This window comes from Dendronephthya gigantea, unplaced genomic scaffold (genome assembly GCF_004324835.1).
Source record: "Dendronephthya gigantea isolate DGI-Jeju-01 unplaced genomic scaffold, DenGig_1.0 000015F, whole genome shotgun sequence".
Classification (NCBI taxonomy): Eukaryota; Metazoa; Cnidaria; class Anthozoa; order Malacalcyonacea; family Nephtheidae; genus Dendronephthya; species Dendronephthya gigantea.
The window spans coordinates 407,568-422,934 of NW_021163025.1; the positions used below are offsets into that span (position 1 = coordinate 407,568).

Here is a 15,367-nt window from a genome sequence, read left to right on the forward strand (position 1 = left end):
AAGTCCACTGAGTCAATCCTGCAATGGCACGAAAACGAAAAGAAGAGAGAATATAATAGAAGATTAATTGAAATTGAGCAGGCAGTAATTATACCAGTATTTTTCCCTTAATCATTATGAATAATTGAATAAATCCTTTACTGTATATTTGTTGGCCAAAAGAATATGAACTTTATTTAGTTCCCTTTTTAACCTAATTTGCATGCCGAATTATGAATCGTTCGTGTTCTATGCACGCATCTCGCTTTTCAAGGCATGTCATTATCTTTCATTTCAAATTCAGTGACAATGACCAAACAGGCTCATACATAGCTCATACGATGAAATCTTTGTTTTTGTTTTGCGAGCGTGGAAAAACCTCTGGCACCCAGGGTATAGCCAAAGGAATTAAGATATGACTATTATAGCATCATTATATACAACATTCAAATAAACTATAGCATCATATATATAACATTCAAATAAATTTTTGCCGATTAAGAAACCTCAGTAGCTCCATTCAAAACACTTGACACTGCTCGAAACGTCGATATAACTAATTCATGCATTATGTTCGCCACATTTGATGAAAAGTTATTCGAAGACGCTGCATGCTCTCTGCATGCATGGTTATTTTGTAATTTATATTTAACACTAAAAGCTAGTCACTGTTGTTTTCAGTTAGTTATATTAGTGTAAGTGAATTTGTATTTTTTAGAGCTTGAATATTGTCTCTCGATTATACAAATGGTGATATATTGCTGCTGATTGGTTGTAACTTGACCATACATTAGCCTATGGCTTATATTGAACTAAGTGGGAAAATTGTATTTAGATTTTAGACATGCAAGTATCAATTTCGTCTATATGTGAGGTACCGGGTAGAAATATATCGCGGGCATTCACGACTCGTGATGACTTGCGAGAAATGTTTTACAATCGATTCGTAAATGACTTCCAGTAATCATTAACCAACAAGGCGAGTGGTGAATCACAGTACGACTCGTAAAATCCGTAAAATTTCACAGATCGTGACAGCTCGATTCTTAAATGGTAAAGTTATATATGAACGTGCTAAGAAGAAGATATTGAGTAAAGCAAAATTCTTAATTATATACTTGCAGACCAGATTTTTAAAGCACGACACATGTATATAGTATACCTAAATTTAGAAGAGCCTATAATTTATACGCCAAATCTATTCGCCAAATCTGATCATGAGAAGGTATTAGTAATTTATACATAATATATTACTTGATAACTTTAAGTTCAACAAAGCTAGCAATGCCAAATCATATATAGGCCCTACACGCTTTCGCCAAACATTTAAAGACACTGACTTCGGTCTGGTTGACATCTATGTCACATTTTGGTCGAATTGAATTATGTCGAATTCTATGTCGAATTAAATTCAAACTATAGTTGAGATGACAATTGAGGTTGAATGAGGTTTACGAAAACATTATTAATTTTATTGTTTAATTGCATGCATTCGACGCATGCAGCCAAAATGCGACTTATGAAGTAGGCCTTCATTTAAGTAAAAATCTAATAAAGTATATATTTGCAGAACCACAGGCTGAGCCGGATAGCGCCAGCATTGCCAAAGCATGTATGATGCATATGTTCGCTCTCACTACACATTATGGAGCTTTAGCAGTGACTACAAGTTCAAGATTCGTCATTCTCACGCTTCGTTTGCTTACGCCATCAGTCAAAACTCGTAGTCGCCGAGCTTTTCAGTACGCCCGCAAGCTAGCGTCAGAATTTCGTCAGATGACGAAGGCAAAAACACAGAGATTGGCGCAAAAATGACGAATATTGTACTCGTATAGTCTCTGTTAAATTAGGCTCCTTATTTAAAAATACTAACTTTATTTTAAGAAAAAATGCCCATAAAATGATACTTGCAGAACGGATTTTTGAAGAACGTCGAAGCATGCATGTAACTAGCTTTATCGCGCATAAAAGGCCGGTAGACTAAATTATTACTAAATCAACTACTTTCCTTAAAACTAAAGTAACTACAATATAAGAACAATAAAAATATCCGTCTACTTTGATTACGTGAGTGTAAGTATGTAAAGTTGTTTTTTTGCTTTTGCATTTTAATTTACGAAACCTGTTTTGTTACGGCTTTTTATTGGTCGTTTAGATTTCAAATTGATTTGCATAACGGAGAAAAAAACCACGGTACCCGCTACCTGCTCAGGAAAATCAAATCAGCGAGAAGTTTCAGGATTCGTGACAAGTTGTATAAGAATTAGTTCACGAGTAATAAATATTTGGTAAATAAGCACCTAAAGATATAAGTGCATGTTTATAATCTCGCGAAGTTTGTATACGACTTGTATAAGGAATATTTCACGAGTCGTAAAGTATGCAAACTATAGTTTGTAAGTATGAACGCGCTAAACATTGAAGATTATCAGTGAAAAAAAGGCGTTTTTAAACATCGGGCAAAAGCACAATTTAAAAATGAAGATTAAAGCCCAGCTAGCAAATGGCTTTCAAAAAGACAGAAAAAAATGCAAAATTTACCAGCTAACGTTTCGTTATACTGTTGTTCATGCACAACATCTTTAAACCAAGTAAATTTATTAACATCATGGGTTCTATATATACATATATATAAATATTTCACGAAATGTTTACAATATTCACAAGTACATGCATAAATTTACGAATAAAAGAAAAATAAAAACAACTTGTCGCGGTAATATATTAGTAGATAATACTATATAGATATACAGTTTAGTAGATATTCAGTAAAGCAAAGAAATGCCAAAAAAGTATATTTCAGTCCGGATTGTTTAAAAATGAGACAAACACGCATGGTCATGATTATAATATAGATAGGATACTATATCGGGTACAACAGAAAGCCTAAAAACAGAAGATATAACTGACTGTATAATATGCATAGTACTCGATGAATCTGGATCGTTGAGAAACATCAATAAATACGAATATTATATCATTTGAACTTCAGTGAGACTAAATGCCAAGGTAGCTAGCTATATTATATTAAAGATACCAACATCAGTGGAGAAAATATGGTTTTCGAAAAACGAGGCAGGATTGTATAATTTTATTATATACTATTTTTGCCCTTTTACGACTCTCATGAAATTCATGAAACACATGCATCGCACAAGCCAGCATCCCATAGGGAAAGTAGAAACTATAATTATAGCTCACGGTACCCGTTACCGCGTACACAGTACCCAGCAAACATACCCGCGTTTTCAATAACGCCTTTCATAACAAATGACTGGTTCCTTTATCAGAACATGCATGCATCATGCATATATTGTTGAACACAGACAGACGAGCTTATAGTTCCAACAAAGACTTGTCGAAGAAGCAACACCAAAGAAACTTGGAAACTGTGAAAGAAGACTTCAAAAATGAATCACCAAATTGCTCGTAATGTCCTTTTCGTTCTTATGATAGCTGCTCTGTTCAAGAACGTGGTAAGTATGATGTAAACTAGCTGCATAGACAAAAAACGTTAAACGACGTTGCTGCTATTTTTCACTTTGCATTACTTGTTTTGCATCAGTCGTGTTTGATATGATGGATTTTTTCTATTACTCATTTCGACTTTTCTGTTTAGTTATATGTATCAAGTAACGCTTTTTCCCGCGTCCACGATTTTCAGCAAATCCGATTTCATCGTTCGGGTTTCGGTTTTCTCATTCAGATTTTGGTTATAGCAATTAGCTGAAAGCAATTATCATTTACAATGATTCGTTGAATGCATGGGTTCAAATTATATTTCCAGGTATCGTATCATCATTTTGGGGGCCTGGATAGGAATGTGAAACAATGTATCTTTAAACATCTCAACGATGGTCGGGATCATGGCCAGATTGCGGTAGGTTTGACATGCATGGATATAAAATACTAGTTAATTTAAAGGCGAAAATATAAAAGATGAATAGATTAAACAATCGTAAAAGCGCCCTAGCATTTAAAATCGAGTGTAGAAGGGGTCAATAAAAACACCGTATGCGGTCGCTAAAAAGTAAAAACGTAGTTCCAATACGCGTAACGAAAGGTTGGTCATTTTTCATTTAAAAAACGTTGGTCAATATCTCTTGACATCCTCAAACCAATCCAATGCCTTTGGTTACGCTCTTTTTTCGCGCTTCAACTATTGAGTTTGGTCTGTAATCTAAAATAATTCGTAATTGCAACGATACCTTTTTATTTCATCTGAGACGGGCCTTGCTCTTCTTCTGTAGTCTTGTGATTTTGTGAAGCATGAATCTGGATCAGGTTTACGTGTGACCTATCAAGGTGATCTCCGAGTGGTGACCTGTCCTGGTGGCCAATGCTGTCGTCGTTGGCATATAACAATAAATGGTAGAGAATGCTCGCACCCAGCTCCCATTGATGTTGCCATTTATGCATCAAAACATGGACATGCTCTCAATCTTCATCGCCCCGGTACACTGGACGGCATTTGCGACAAAGTTCCGAAAGGAACGGTCAAAGTTGGTCTTTCTGTTGGGAAATGCAAGCACTCAATTCACGGTAACGCATTCACATGTTGGGGATCGGTTTGTCGTTTTATTATTGAGGAAATTCCAGAACAATTCTAGGTTGGAAATCTTTGCTGTGACTTATGAATATTTCTAATATTCTTCTGTCAAAAAATCTGCTTGTAACGTACATAGTCATGCTGTAAAACAAAATGCAATAAATCCTCATGGCATTAGGCATTAACACTTGAAGTTTGTGTTTTTCGAGAAAAATTTCAATTTTGTTGTTTTGTTCGTTGTTGTCCCTATTTTATTTTGTCCTTTGTTGTAGCTGTAATTGCTATGGATTTCATGCAGGCGCGGCAGCTGTTTATTTATTCAGTTCATTGCTTCTCGAATTGGCTTTTCCAATTTTTCAACTTATATTTAAATTGGATGATATTTAATAAGTTTATTAGCATCTACGATAAAATGCTTGCGATTCGCAAGAAACCTGGCGACGCGAGTAGAATACCGCTGACCAACAATGTACTCTTCTGTTTCATCGAGAAATCTTACGTCATCATATTTGCAGCCTTACGCTATCGTATCTTACGCCATTGAAGAGCAGGGAAGGGCAGTGAACTCAAATAAAACTGGAACGCTAGCTCCGCCGGAAGTTTGAAGACGCCAAAATGTCGGAAAGTGAAGCCTTTTTGCAAGTATGATCCAGTCCTCCGGCGCGGAAATTTCGTAATGCGCAGGTAATAACATTGCGGCAATTATAAATGAATATTAATTTTAAAGCTCGTCTTTGAATTCAATTTACAGACATTTTTATATAACAGTAGCACAAAATATAGCATGTATTTCATATGAGGAACAATTGGCGACACTTAATGAGACAGCAAAATTATTTCTGTACGAGTGGAACGAAAGTAACGTGTTAATGGAAGCCTGAGCCTCCCTAACATTGGATAAAAATGTTAGAACTGGTCATGTGTTTTGTACATGTTGTTCCACGTATCAAAGATTTGGTGCTTTCTCAATATATAAGAAAAATTACTCCTCTGGCTCTGACAATGTCGATAATACTGAATGCAAGTATATTAAAACCGAGCCCAGTTTACTTTTTTTCAGTTGGTATATATACCAAGAACAGCCCAAAATTTACAAAACTTCACAAAATCCGAACAACGTCAACGATCAATATTTATACATATGTTTTGTATTTCAAATTTATGACATGCCTAAGACAATTATATAAATACAATTCGTATAGACTATACTATAGTTACTAGTACGACACCAAATACAGGCCAATACATCATTCCACAAAGAAAATTTGTCACGTTTTTCTTTGCTTTTTAACAAACGAAGGGCATCCAATTCTACCCCATAGCTTAGAATACCCATTAAATCTCTTTTAAAATCATAAAATTCGAAAATACAACTCATAACTCTTCGACTTCGTGGCAGCCATTTTGAGATGCCTCTTCATCCGCGCACAAGAAAGACTGGGGCGAGTTGCCCAATTTTGGCGTTGCGCAGTGATTACTTGCAACGTCGCCAACTTTGATAGTTTGACAGGTATTTTATATAATAAGTTGCATAAATTATAATAAAAGTGTGTGACAGGGCTTCCACTTACAAAGTTAGAGGATAAGAATTTAACTTCAGCAGTTTAGCTGAGCAATTAAAAAGGGTTTTGTAAATTTCACAATTAGCGGCAGATCCACTGTCAGCCAAAAAAACTACAGCAGCCCAATTTCAAATTCAAAATACATGAATAACGACGCTATCAGCTTTGAATTTTTAAAGAATATTTTAGAATTTACTATTAACCGATGCCGGGCGATGGATTTATTAAGTCTAAAGGCTTTTTAAAATAATAAAGTATTTTTTTATGTGAGATGTTATAATACTAGGTGATATCGATATTAATTCAATTTCCTTAAGATAAAAATTGTATCAATAGAAAACAAGGAAATTCTGCCACCAGAACGGGAAATTCCACAAACCATTGTGGAAGCTCATGTGTGGGCGGGAATTTTTGTTTTCATTCGTAAAATTGTCAACGTCATCTGCCCCAACGTTAATACTTATGCCGCATAAAAATAACTTCCCCTGTAAGCGTTTAAAAAGCCCAGCGCGACTTTATTTTGAACAGAACTGAGTTAATAAGAAGATAGTCAAGACGAAAGAAGTTTGGTTGTTCCTAAATTAACTGAATTTGATTGAGTTTCAGTCCAGTAGTATAACAGGTTGAATTAAAATATACATATCAACCCGGCGTAGCTATGGGTCTTATCTTTTCAAAGATTGTCCAAGCTTACCAGAGTTTTGGCAACAATGAAGCGCGGATTCTGATGGTCGGACTGGATGCCGCAGGAAAAACTACGATATTGTACAAACTCAAGTTGAACGAGACGGTCACAACAATCCCGACAATCGGTTTCAATGTCGAGACTGTATCACCGAGCAAAAATTTGACATTTACGGTTTGGGATGTTGGCGGACAGGTTTGTGAACTTTTAGAATCTTGTATTTATTTCAAGTACTCTCAATTGCAGTCAAAACTGGATCAGTCTATATCTTGTACGAGCCCACCGCAACACGAAGTCATATTGCTACAGCTACTAATTATAATAATATCACAGTTCGTTGGAGAATTAATTCTAAGTCCGAGATAGACCCAGAACAACTAGTATAAAGTTTTTCACTATTGCAACGCCCCAAACCACACATTCATCGATTTTCGTTACTAAAAATCCGAATCAAGTCTATTCCTAAGATTTCGACTCACGAATTTGAGGCAATAACTTTCTTTAATTTTCATGTTTTCCACATTCAGGATAAAATCCGTCCGCTTTGGAGACATTATTTTCAAGGAACAGAAGGCCTGATTTACGTCGTCGACAGCAACGATCCATCAAGAATGGAGGAATCACGAAGTGAATTCCAGGGTGTTTTGACTGACCTCGACAGTGATCGCATTCCCATCCTGGTTTTCGCGAACAAGCAAGATCTACCACACGCAATTCAAACCAGCGACGTTGCGCAGAAGCTGGGCCTACATCAGCTGCGACGGCCGTGGCACGTGCAGGGGACGTGCGGCCTGAGTGGCGATGGTCTCTACGAAGGTCTGGATGTATTCGGAAAGATGGTCAAAGAATTCCAACAAAGTAAACCAAGTTCGAGATTTTGAAACTTGACAGAATTGTGAACTTAGGGCATAATATTTCATATACCTTCGACATTTTCCACCAATCATGTATATTGTAGTAGCTACTAAGGTTGATAGTATCATTGATTGAGTAAAGCACTTATAATCAATATTTCTAAACTGTCAAATATACAAAGCGCGAGAATTTATTGCATTATATTCATCAGAGTTTACCCTGAGCACTGAAATAGTGATTCATTACCTAAACCGTTGTATTGCATTGTCCATTATATTATATTATTTTGCTTGTACGCTTATATATAATCGAAATTGATATGATTAATTAATTAAGTTTTGTATCAGCTTAATCTAATAATATAAAAGACTAAAAGTATAATAAATCTTGAACATCGCATTCATTTTCCCACGCGCTGTGTACATTTTTCAGCCAATGAGGGCTCTTCGCGCGCTTTTTTCGCCATGTTGCCATAGGAACAAAAAACACGTGATTTACAAATGTTTGTTTACGTTCGCAAAGCGAAAACGCGGAATAACAAAGTAATGAGACATATGTTGCAATTTGCAAAATGGCGATGCATACGCAGTACAGAAAGCAATACAAAGGACCAAGCTGGGATGATTTTGCTTTAAATGAGTACAATCGGAAAAAGGATTATCGGATAGGCCGTAGGAGCGTTGAACACAGACACGAGCCCTTCGAATGGGACGATAGTTCGGACAGCGAAATTAGCGATGTCGAATTTGAAGGAACGCCTACAAATGCACAGCCACAGAAACAAACTAAAAGATTGTCTTCTTACAAAACTGCGAGAAATGGAGACTATGGAGGAAGGGACTTAACTGGAGAAAATTCAAAAGGTGATGTGCCGTCTGTGAAAAAAGCGTGGGAGATATCAGAACCGAATGATGACGAACGTGTTTATAGCCAGAAAGCAACACAAACAACGCATCAAAAGCGTCGCAAAAATATAAAACGAAAGAAAGCGGCAAAGTGTACAAAAAAGGACAGGGAAGAAAGTTTCGTGAAAGATGTTGGCAGAGGGGACGAGAGGGTGCCTTTCGTTTCCTATGGCTGGGCAAATGATGCCCCTATTGAGAGGAAATATACGCACAATGTTAGAGCCAATGCAAAAGATGTGAGTGATTAATTTATATTTGTTAATTGTTTGCACGAGTTTTGACGGATTCCGTCAGCTAGAGAAGTTTACAAGGAGGTGAAGGAGGTTTTAAAATTCAATTTTCAGTGACTGCAGTGTCTACATGATCATGCCGATAGCTTTGTTTTAATTGTTTAGCTTGATGGGATAATTTTTCCTAACAAATACTTCACTTCAAACTTATTGTTGCAATATAGCCAGGGTAATAGAATAATATTATTCTAGGGCATGTCTAGGCACTTTCTTAGCTAGTTCTAATATGATAATCCTTTAAATGGAAAAACTGTTGGTAGAGTTTGGATTCTGAGTTGTATGAACCATTTAGTAGTTAATTGTATTGTTTTTCTAAGTTTCAACTGGTTTTCAAACAATAAATTATTTAATGCAGGAAACCAATACCTTTGAGAAATACAGGTCCTATTCCCAACAACTAAAGGTTGATCAGGGGCCAGTCATATAAAAGACTAGTTAACTTTTAACTGTTGTAAAGGATGGAATTGGCCAATCAGGGTCATGTATTTCTGACTTAACTAGGATTTAACTATGCAAAATGTAGTTAGAGTTTTATACAACCAACCCCAGCATTGCAAGCAATGTTGTCTACTTTTCTGTGCATACCAACTTTAGAAGTCTTATTTCTAGTATTAAACATATGGTTATATGTGCCAAGGTTTTGTGTTCTGCCATTGTTTTATTTAGACAATAAAATGGCTATGGCCTGCAGCTTTTCACAAATGTGGGATGTTGCTTAGTGTGCTATGTTTGTTGACCTTTCACATAGGTTTACCCTGCATCATTGAGAGCCTTAAAACGACGCGAACTTGATATTGCGAAGAGGTTGCAAGAGAATAAGAAGAAAGCTCAGCTTGATGAGGAAATCACTAGGGAAAAGTTCTTCAACCTCAGAGACATATCACCAATGTTTATGACAGAATACCAGAGAAGTTTCTGCAATATTGGTGGTGAAAAAACTGGATATGTGTGGTGAATGACCAGTTTATCAGAGCTCTACATAGTTGTGATTGTCACATATAGCTGCACCACAAAATTGTGCTACATAACATCTAACAGTAGTGATAAAAAGTGGTAAAAAAGATGGCCAAAAATATTAACAGTAGTGTGTATTGATAATAAGAGAAAGCTTAACCATAAAAAATAATCAAACCTAATATATACCAATGATTGTGATAAAAAACATAGAATCAGAATATTTGTACATTTTCTAATAAAATGTTTTGATGGTTATTTTCATGCACTATTATTTGATATTCAGCATGTCAGTCTAATCTGCCAAAACCTGGCTATTTTAGGCTGATAGCAGCTCATAAGGGCACATAATGTTAAAGGACAGTTATGGGATATTTCAAGTGAACAAAAAAGTGGGCATGCATTATATTTATTGCAGCTCACCTTACAATGGGCAACTTGGAGTTTCTTTGTAATATAACCAAAGTGCATTGTCTAAATTATAAAACGGCAATACCACTAAGTAAAAAATATTTTACAATGTCCAATACTTTAAAAGAAATAACAATATCCAATACTTTAAAAGGTAAAGTCCACTTAGTCCAGGTCCATTGTGCACAAACATTCAAGCAACGAATCTGACCATGAAATTCAGACTCGATTATTAACGATTCGTAGAAGATAATTTTATATATGAGGAGAAAAAATCACAACACTTGAGATAAATGGAATATCTTTATTACCTAATTAGAACACTCTATTTCTCTAATTCCAGACATCCAGTGACACCATCTTTAAAATATCCTTTTAAATTATTTATTATTAAGATAAAGAACGTTTTGTTACTATGCGCCAGGCAGCCTGTGTTGCAACTACTGGTGGTACAAACTTTATCAGTTTGTCTTGCAGATGAAGTCACAGCCGGTCTGTTAGGAAATAAAACCAACATGGCTGCCTGTGCCTTGGTCCGAAAAGCTCTATTTGAGATCCCTTCACAACTAAACATTCCAAATTGTAATAACAAACAAAATTTTAATAAACTTGTGTGCACAATGTATACCGATCGTGGTGCAATAAATCATGGTGACGATGTAGAAATCACTCGGATTTAGTTAGACATAATATACTGGATCGCAAATTTTTTTCGCAGAAAGCAAAACTTCGGCTACGTGATTGGCCAGCGGAAATGATTCCTGTATGACTTCTTATTGACCTCTTGGGACCTTCGTACGCTCTAGAACAGCATCGGATTTCCTCGTTTTAAAATACAATAATGAAAAAGCTATAAAAGGTCTAAAATTTACCATAAATGGTTTATTTACGATGGAATATGCATGGGAAAAGACAAGCTTGAGTCTAGAAACTGTTCATGATAATTTGGAAACACAGGAAGCGAATTTCACACGTTCTGTCAAATTGCCATTCCATATCGCACGAAGGTCCTAAGGATTACTTTTATGTGAATACCCTGAGAAGCTTCTACCCCAATGACTAGTCACCCATTTCATCATCACCCATCCTCGGCTACCCGTAACTCGCAATCCATTATTGAATGCCATTTCGGCCTACTTTCACTGATTTAAAAGAAGTCATTTAAATTGTTGTATCAGGGACCACGAAACAGTAGGGAGGTGAATGGTCGCATGCTTCAGTAGTAAAATGTTCCCTTTTGTAACATTTTCTACCGCAACGGGTGATTTCTTTTAGAAAATTAACATTTTTCTATGGGGGATTGCTCCTCCCGCATTTCTAGACTGATCCTAGACTGTAAAATAATTTTTTGTTTCCTTAATTTTGCATAAACGAAAGCATGAGGCAATTTCTGTTCTATCCGACGGCATGTATGCATACCTTTAAAATTTCAAATCAGTTTTGATCAATGCTATCAAAATGGATCTTAAATACTCTATATTCAAGAAGTGTTATATACGCCTTTGAGACAAAGAAATTTACAGTAATGATTCATTGCATTGCTAACACGGGCACTTTCCACCATCCGAATTTCTTGGCTGAAGTGTTCGTCGTCTCGATGGGTCGCCATATTGAATTCCTGATCCCATTCTGTCCGGGTCGAGGTCGCCTAGGAAGGAGAAGACAGCGTGTATATTTGAATCTCTATACTCGAATATTACTTTACTCGTTCAGTCGTCTTAATTCACAGACAAGGATATTATTTTTCTGGCTACAAGGCTCGAAGTCTGGATAGTCCAATCTCATGTTGTTGTTTTTTTGCGAGTTTGCAATTGGCTTGTAATACATGCAATAGTAACAGCAATAGCTGCATGCATTATATCATTCTTGAAATAGATATATTTATTAATACGTTTATTTATATTTTGTGCTGAAGGCCCGTGTGTTAGGACCGAAACCACATAACAAATACGCGTGGACCAATTGATTTTATTAATGTTAACATGAATAACCTTGTTCTTTGACTCATCTTATGCTTTACGAATGCAAGTTTTTAAGAATATCATTTCATGTCAGAATTGTACTAATTGGACTTACGATTCTCGATTTAATTAAAAGAGAAATCGGCACAAACCTGTTTCGATTTTGTTTAATATTGTTCTTGAACATTTCAAGAAAGACTCTTCAACATTTTCTCCAGTTAAAGCACTGGTCTCCAAAAACATGAGTTCTAAAAACAATTGCCCTGTTCAATATATCGTGTATCAAACAAATCTCGTCTTTTTGTCTTCTTGAAAAGAGTGCATGCTTTTCTTCAAATAAGAATGTAGCTATATTCCAAAGTTTGAATGTTTTATTCTGCTGTCAAACTATACCCGGTGATTTGCCGTTTATATATTAAATAATCAGCGCCCAGAGATTGTCGAAACATAAAATCAATTCTGTAACATTCGATCAACTATATCTTTTGTTATTCTTTATGAAACTAGTCGAAATTTTGAGGTTATTTTTAGTTATGCGAACTATGGCTCTTACATAAATTTGAAACCGAAATAAACTACACTAAATATAAAAAGAGAATCCCAAGAGACGTTAAGTTGTTTCAACCGAGAATTGGGATTCCTCTTCGAGCACTAGTCCCAGTCTTTTCCCGGGAATTTCAGATCACCTTGGTAATCATGCCTAATTCTTAGAATTAAAAAAATTACCATTTTCTTGTGCAAAACGACTCGCCTCCATGAACGTGACCTCTCGTTCGGCGTCTAAATCTTTCTTGTTTCCAACCAAAATAATTACAATATTTGGACTGGCCAATGTCCTCGCATCCGTCAACCAGTTTGTCAAAGCATTGTATGTCTCCCGACTGAGCAGCGAAGAAAATATTTGTTTTCTTTCCAGAGCGCATATTAATTATTTTGGTAATAACAGTGGTTAATCTATAGGGAGGGAGGGGGCTATCCCAGGGGCATAGACCCCTGCAGACTTCAGTGAACAAGTGTAGTAATGTATGTTTTTGTACTGTTGAGAGGTAACCTAGAGATTACAGATGTATTTTTTTTGATAGCATTTTATCAAAAAGTACCGGATGGATGGCTCAATTGAATTTAGTACTATTCTTTAAGTTTGTGATCAATTGAATTCAAGAACAAATTGCATTTTTTACCTGGCAATGTCATACACTAGGAGAGCTCCAGCTGCTCCTCTGTAATAACTTCTTGTCACTGACCTACATTTCATGTTAAAGAGAACATAAGACTTACTAAAATTTTAAAAGATTATCCCAGCCCCATAGTCCCTATTATTTTAGAACACTATATTCAGACACTATATAGAGATCTGTGGTTAGTTTTGGCTAACTTCCAAGAAACTGCCTACATGCATTGCAAATGTGACGACATGCATTGCAAATTTTATCTTGATCATTCCTAGTTTAGGAGAATATTGCAAGCACATCTTAGGTCAATTCGGAATCAGAAACGGACTGTGTTATTAAATTAGCAACAGAAGTGTATTAAGTGATATTCAAACAAGATGCAGGTAATTGGAAGAAATTCTGCTTCAAAATTTAAGAGAGGATTTAGTGAGATTGTTTGGTTAATAAGTCTAGAATAGATCTTTATGAAAGATTTTTCAACTGACCTGAAACGTTCTTGTCCTGCTGTGTCCCAGATCTGTAACTTCACAGTCTTTCCCCCAACATTTATAATCCTGCTACCAAATTCGACACCAATTGTGTGACTTGAATCTTGCTTAACTAGAAGTGTGTGAAATCAAAATTTCTACGAGATGCCAACCAAAGAAACGTTATTCACAACAAGAATATTTTCAATGTTGCATATATATACACTGACAAAATGGAGACTGATCTGCTTAAAGCAATCTAGCTGTCTACTTGTCTGGTTAAACCGTTCTAAAGATCTTAACTGGCGGCTACTTTTTCACAGACAATTAAAATTGTCTACTGCTAAAGTAAATATGTTTAGATTCCGCAGTCAGTGCCAGTATGTGAATTAGGCATATTTCAGCCAACCAGGAGTAAGTACATTTCCAAGAGTAAGTACATTTCCAAGGGTAAATCGACTGGTCTAACAGTAAAATACACAATTCTTGGGGGTTTCACAAAGCATTGTAGTTAGGGAAAAAAACATTGGGCTTTCATCAGCTCAGGAATTGAAGGTATGTGGACAGCAGTAATATGTAATACAATGTAATATATATGATATTAATATCTCAAAATATACATACATACTCAAAATTAAACACGTATATATATCAAACCTTTATACTAGAGCTTATTCTACGACCATCTATGGGATTCCACTTAAAACAACACAAATAAGACATGCTCGACGTGGGAAGATTTATAATAATACAAGTACAAATGGCTTCGATGATGTTTAAATGGCGTTCTATTAGTTCTATATTTGAGAATATTGAAAAAATAACACGCTTTCTTACATTTCCCCTCGATAAACTGATGTAGCAAGCAGCTCTTTCCAGTGCCAGCGCTACCAATAACTAAAAACTTGAAGAGGAAATCTAAAAATACGATAAGGAGAACCTCAACCAGGAATCTCAGAGAAATACGACACCAAATTAGCACAAATGCAGAGCTCTTGCATTGCAAATAATTCGTGCACATTCTAGTAGACTTACCATACGTTTCGGACATTGCCGGTAGAGTTATCCAGCCTTGAAGGTTTGTTAAAACACGAGCGTAGATTCCGGTCGTAAAAACGTGCGAAAATTGGGAAAAAACTTGAAATATTTAAAATACGAATTGAAAGATACAAAATTTTAAAATTTACATTTGAAAACTGCGATGATTCACGGGAATTCCTCGAAGGGAATGCTTCCACTTGAAAATTGTATTTTCATATACACACTGTGAGCTCTATTATAAATCTGGATTGAGAACTGTTTTCACAGTCCTTTTCCCATAAAGCGGTATTAAGGGTAGGGCCAGAGACGTGCCAGTCGGCAGTGTGACGCTCAACATTCTGTTCATGATTTTGTGGCATAAATGATTGAAAATTTCGATTGGCAAGATGACAGAATCGGGGGCCTTGTGCATCTGCGTCATGTACATGCACATTTCATTTTGCAAGCGATAAAAAAAACAGTGGTTATTTTTCTTGGACTGAACGAAATACAACACTTTTAGGTTCACGACCAACCCGATTGTCTTTAAAATCTAT

General features: G+C 35.9%; 4 protein-coding genes across 4 annotated transcripts; 3 read left to right on the forward strand and 1 right to left on the reverse strand.

The window, feature by feature from the left end:
* The first annotated feature begins 3,317 nt into the window (after positions 1 to 3,317).
* Positions 3,318 to 4,638, forward strand: LOC114519967 (collagen triple helix repeat-containing protein 1-like). The gene is made up of 3 exons (XM_028540160.1): positions 3,318 to 3,455; positions 3,767 to 3,859; positions 4,230 to 4,638. Exons 1-3 carry the CDS (start codon positions 3,390 to 3,392, stop codon positions 4,587 to 4,589), a joined length of 519 nt encoding a protein of 172 aa, XP_028395961.1. The 5' UTR covers positions 3,318 to 3,389; the 3' UTR covers positions 4,590 to 4,638.
* Positions 4,639 to 6,685: 2,047 nt separating this feature from the next.
* LOC114519966 (ADP-ribosylation factor-like) lies at positions 6,686 to 7,920 on the forward strand. The gene is made up of 2 exons (XM_028540159.1): positions 6,686 to 6,970; positions 7,303 to 7,920. Exons 1-2 carry the CDS (start codon positions 6,749 to 6,751, stop codon positions 7,654 to 7,656), a joined length of 576 nt encoding a protein of 191 aa, XP_028395960.1. The 5' UTR covers positions 6,686 to 6,748; the 3' UTR covers positions 7,657 to 7,920.
* Positions 7,921 to 8,148: 228 nt separating this feature from the next.
* On the forward strand, positions 8,149 to 10,378 carry LOC114520051 (centriole, cilia and spindle-associated protein-like). Its single transcript, XM_028540253.1, has 2 exons — positions 8,149 to 8,771; positions 9,574 to 10,378. The coding sequence occupies exons 1-2, from the start codon at positions 8,202 to 8,204 to the stop codon at positions 9,778 to 9,780; spliced, it is 777 nt and encodes a 258-aa protein (XP_028396054.1). The 5' UTR covers positions 8,149 to 8,201; the 3' UTR covers positions 9,781 to 10,378.
* A 689-nt stretch (positions 10,379 to 11,067) lies between these two features.
* On the reverse strand, positions 11,068 to 14,972 carry LOC114520052 (ras-related protein Rab-4B). Its single transcript, XM_028540254.1, has 7 exons — positions 14,826 to 14,972; positions 14,628 to 14,708; positions 13,809 to 13,923; positions 13,333 to 13,395; positions 12,878 to 13,032; positions 12,304 to 12,399; positions 11,068 to 11,838 (listed from the first exon to the last, which is right to left on the reverse strand). The coding sequence occupies exons 1-7, from the start codon at positions 14,839 to 14,841 to the stop codon at positions 11,732 to 11,734; spliced, it is 633 nt and encodes a 210-aa protein (XP_028396055.1). The 5' UTR covers positions 14,842 to 14,972; the 3' UTR covers positions 11,068 to 11,731.
* Between the last annotated feature and the right edge of the window lie 395 nt (positions 14,973 to 15,367).

Bases quoted from the DNA above. Each gene is read 5' to 3' on its own strand.
- LOC114520051 (XM_028540253.1), top strand. From the start codon at position 8,202: ATGGCGATGCATACGCAGTACAGAAAGCAATACAAAGGACCAAGCTGG. The intron at 8,772-9,573 runs GTGAGTGATTAA...CCTTTCACATAG, and splicing joins TTAGAGCCAATGCAAAAGAT to GTTTACCCTGCATCATTGAG.
- LOC114519967 (XM_028540160.1), top strand. From the start codon at position 3,390: ATGAATCACCAAATTGCTCGTAATGTCCTTTTCGTTCTTATGATAGCT. The intron at 3,456-3,766 runs GTAAGTATGATG...TTATATTTCCAG, and splicing joins CTGCTCTGTTCAAGAACGTG to GTATCGTATCATCATTTTGG. The intron at 3,860-4,229 runs GTAGGTTTGACA...CTTCTTCTGTAG, and splicing joins GGGATCATGGCCAGATTGCG to TCTTGTGATTTTGTGAAGCA.
- LOC114520052 (XM_028540254.1), bottom strand. The intron at 13,396-13,808 runs GTCAGTTGAAAA...CATGAAATGTAG, and splicing joins GCAGGACAAGAACGTTTCAG to GTCAGTGACAAGAAGTTATT. The intron at 12,400-12,877 runs GTAATTTTTTTA...AATTGTTTTTAG, and splicing joins TCGTTTTGCACAAGAAAATG to AACTCATGTTTTTGGAGACC.
- LOC114519966 (XM_028540159.1), top strand. From the start codon at position 6,749: ATGGGTCTTATCTTTTCAAAGATTGTCCAAGCTTACCAGAGTTTTGGC. The intron at 6,971-7,302 runs GTTTGTGAACTT...TTCCACATTCAG, and splicing joins TTTGGGATGTTGGCGGACAG to GATAAAATCCGTCCGCTTTG.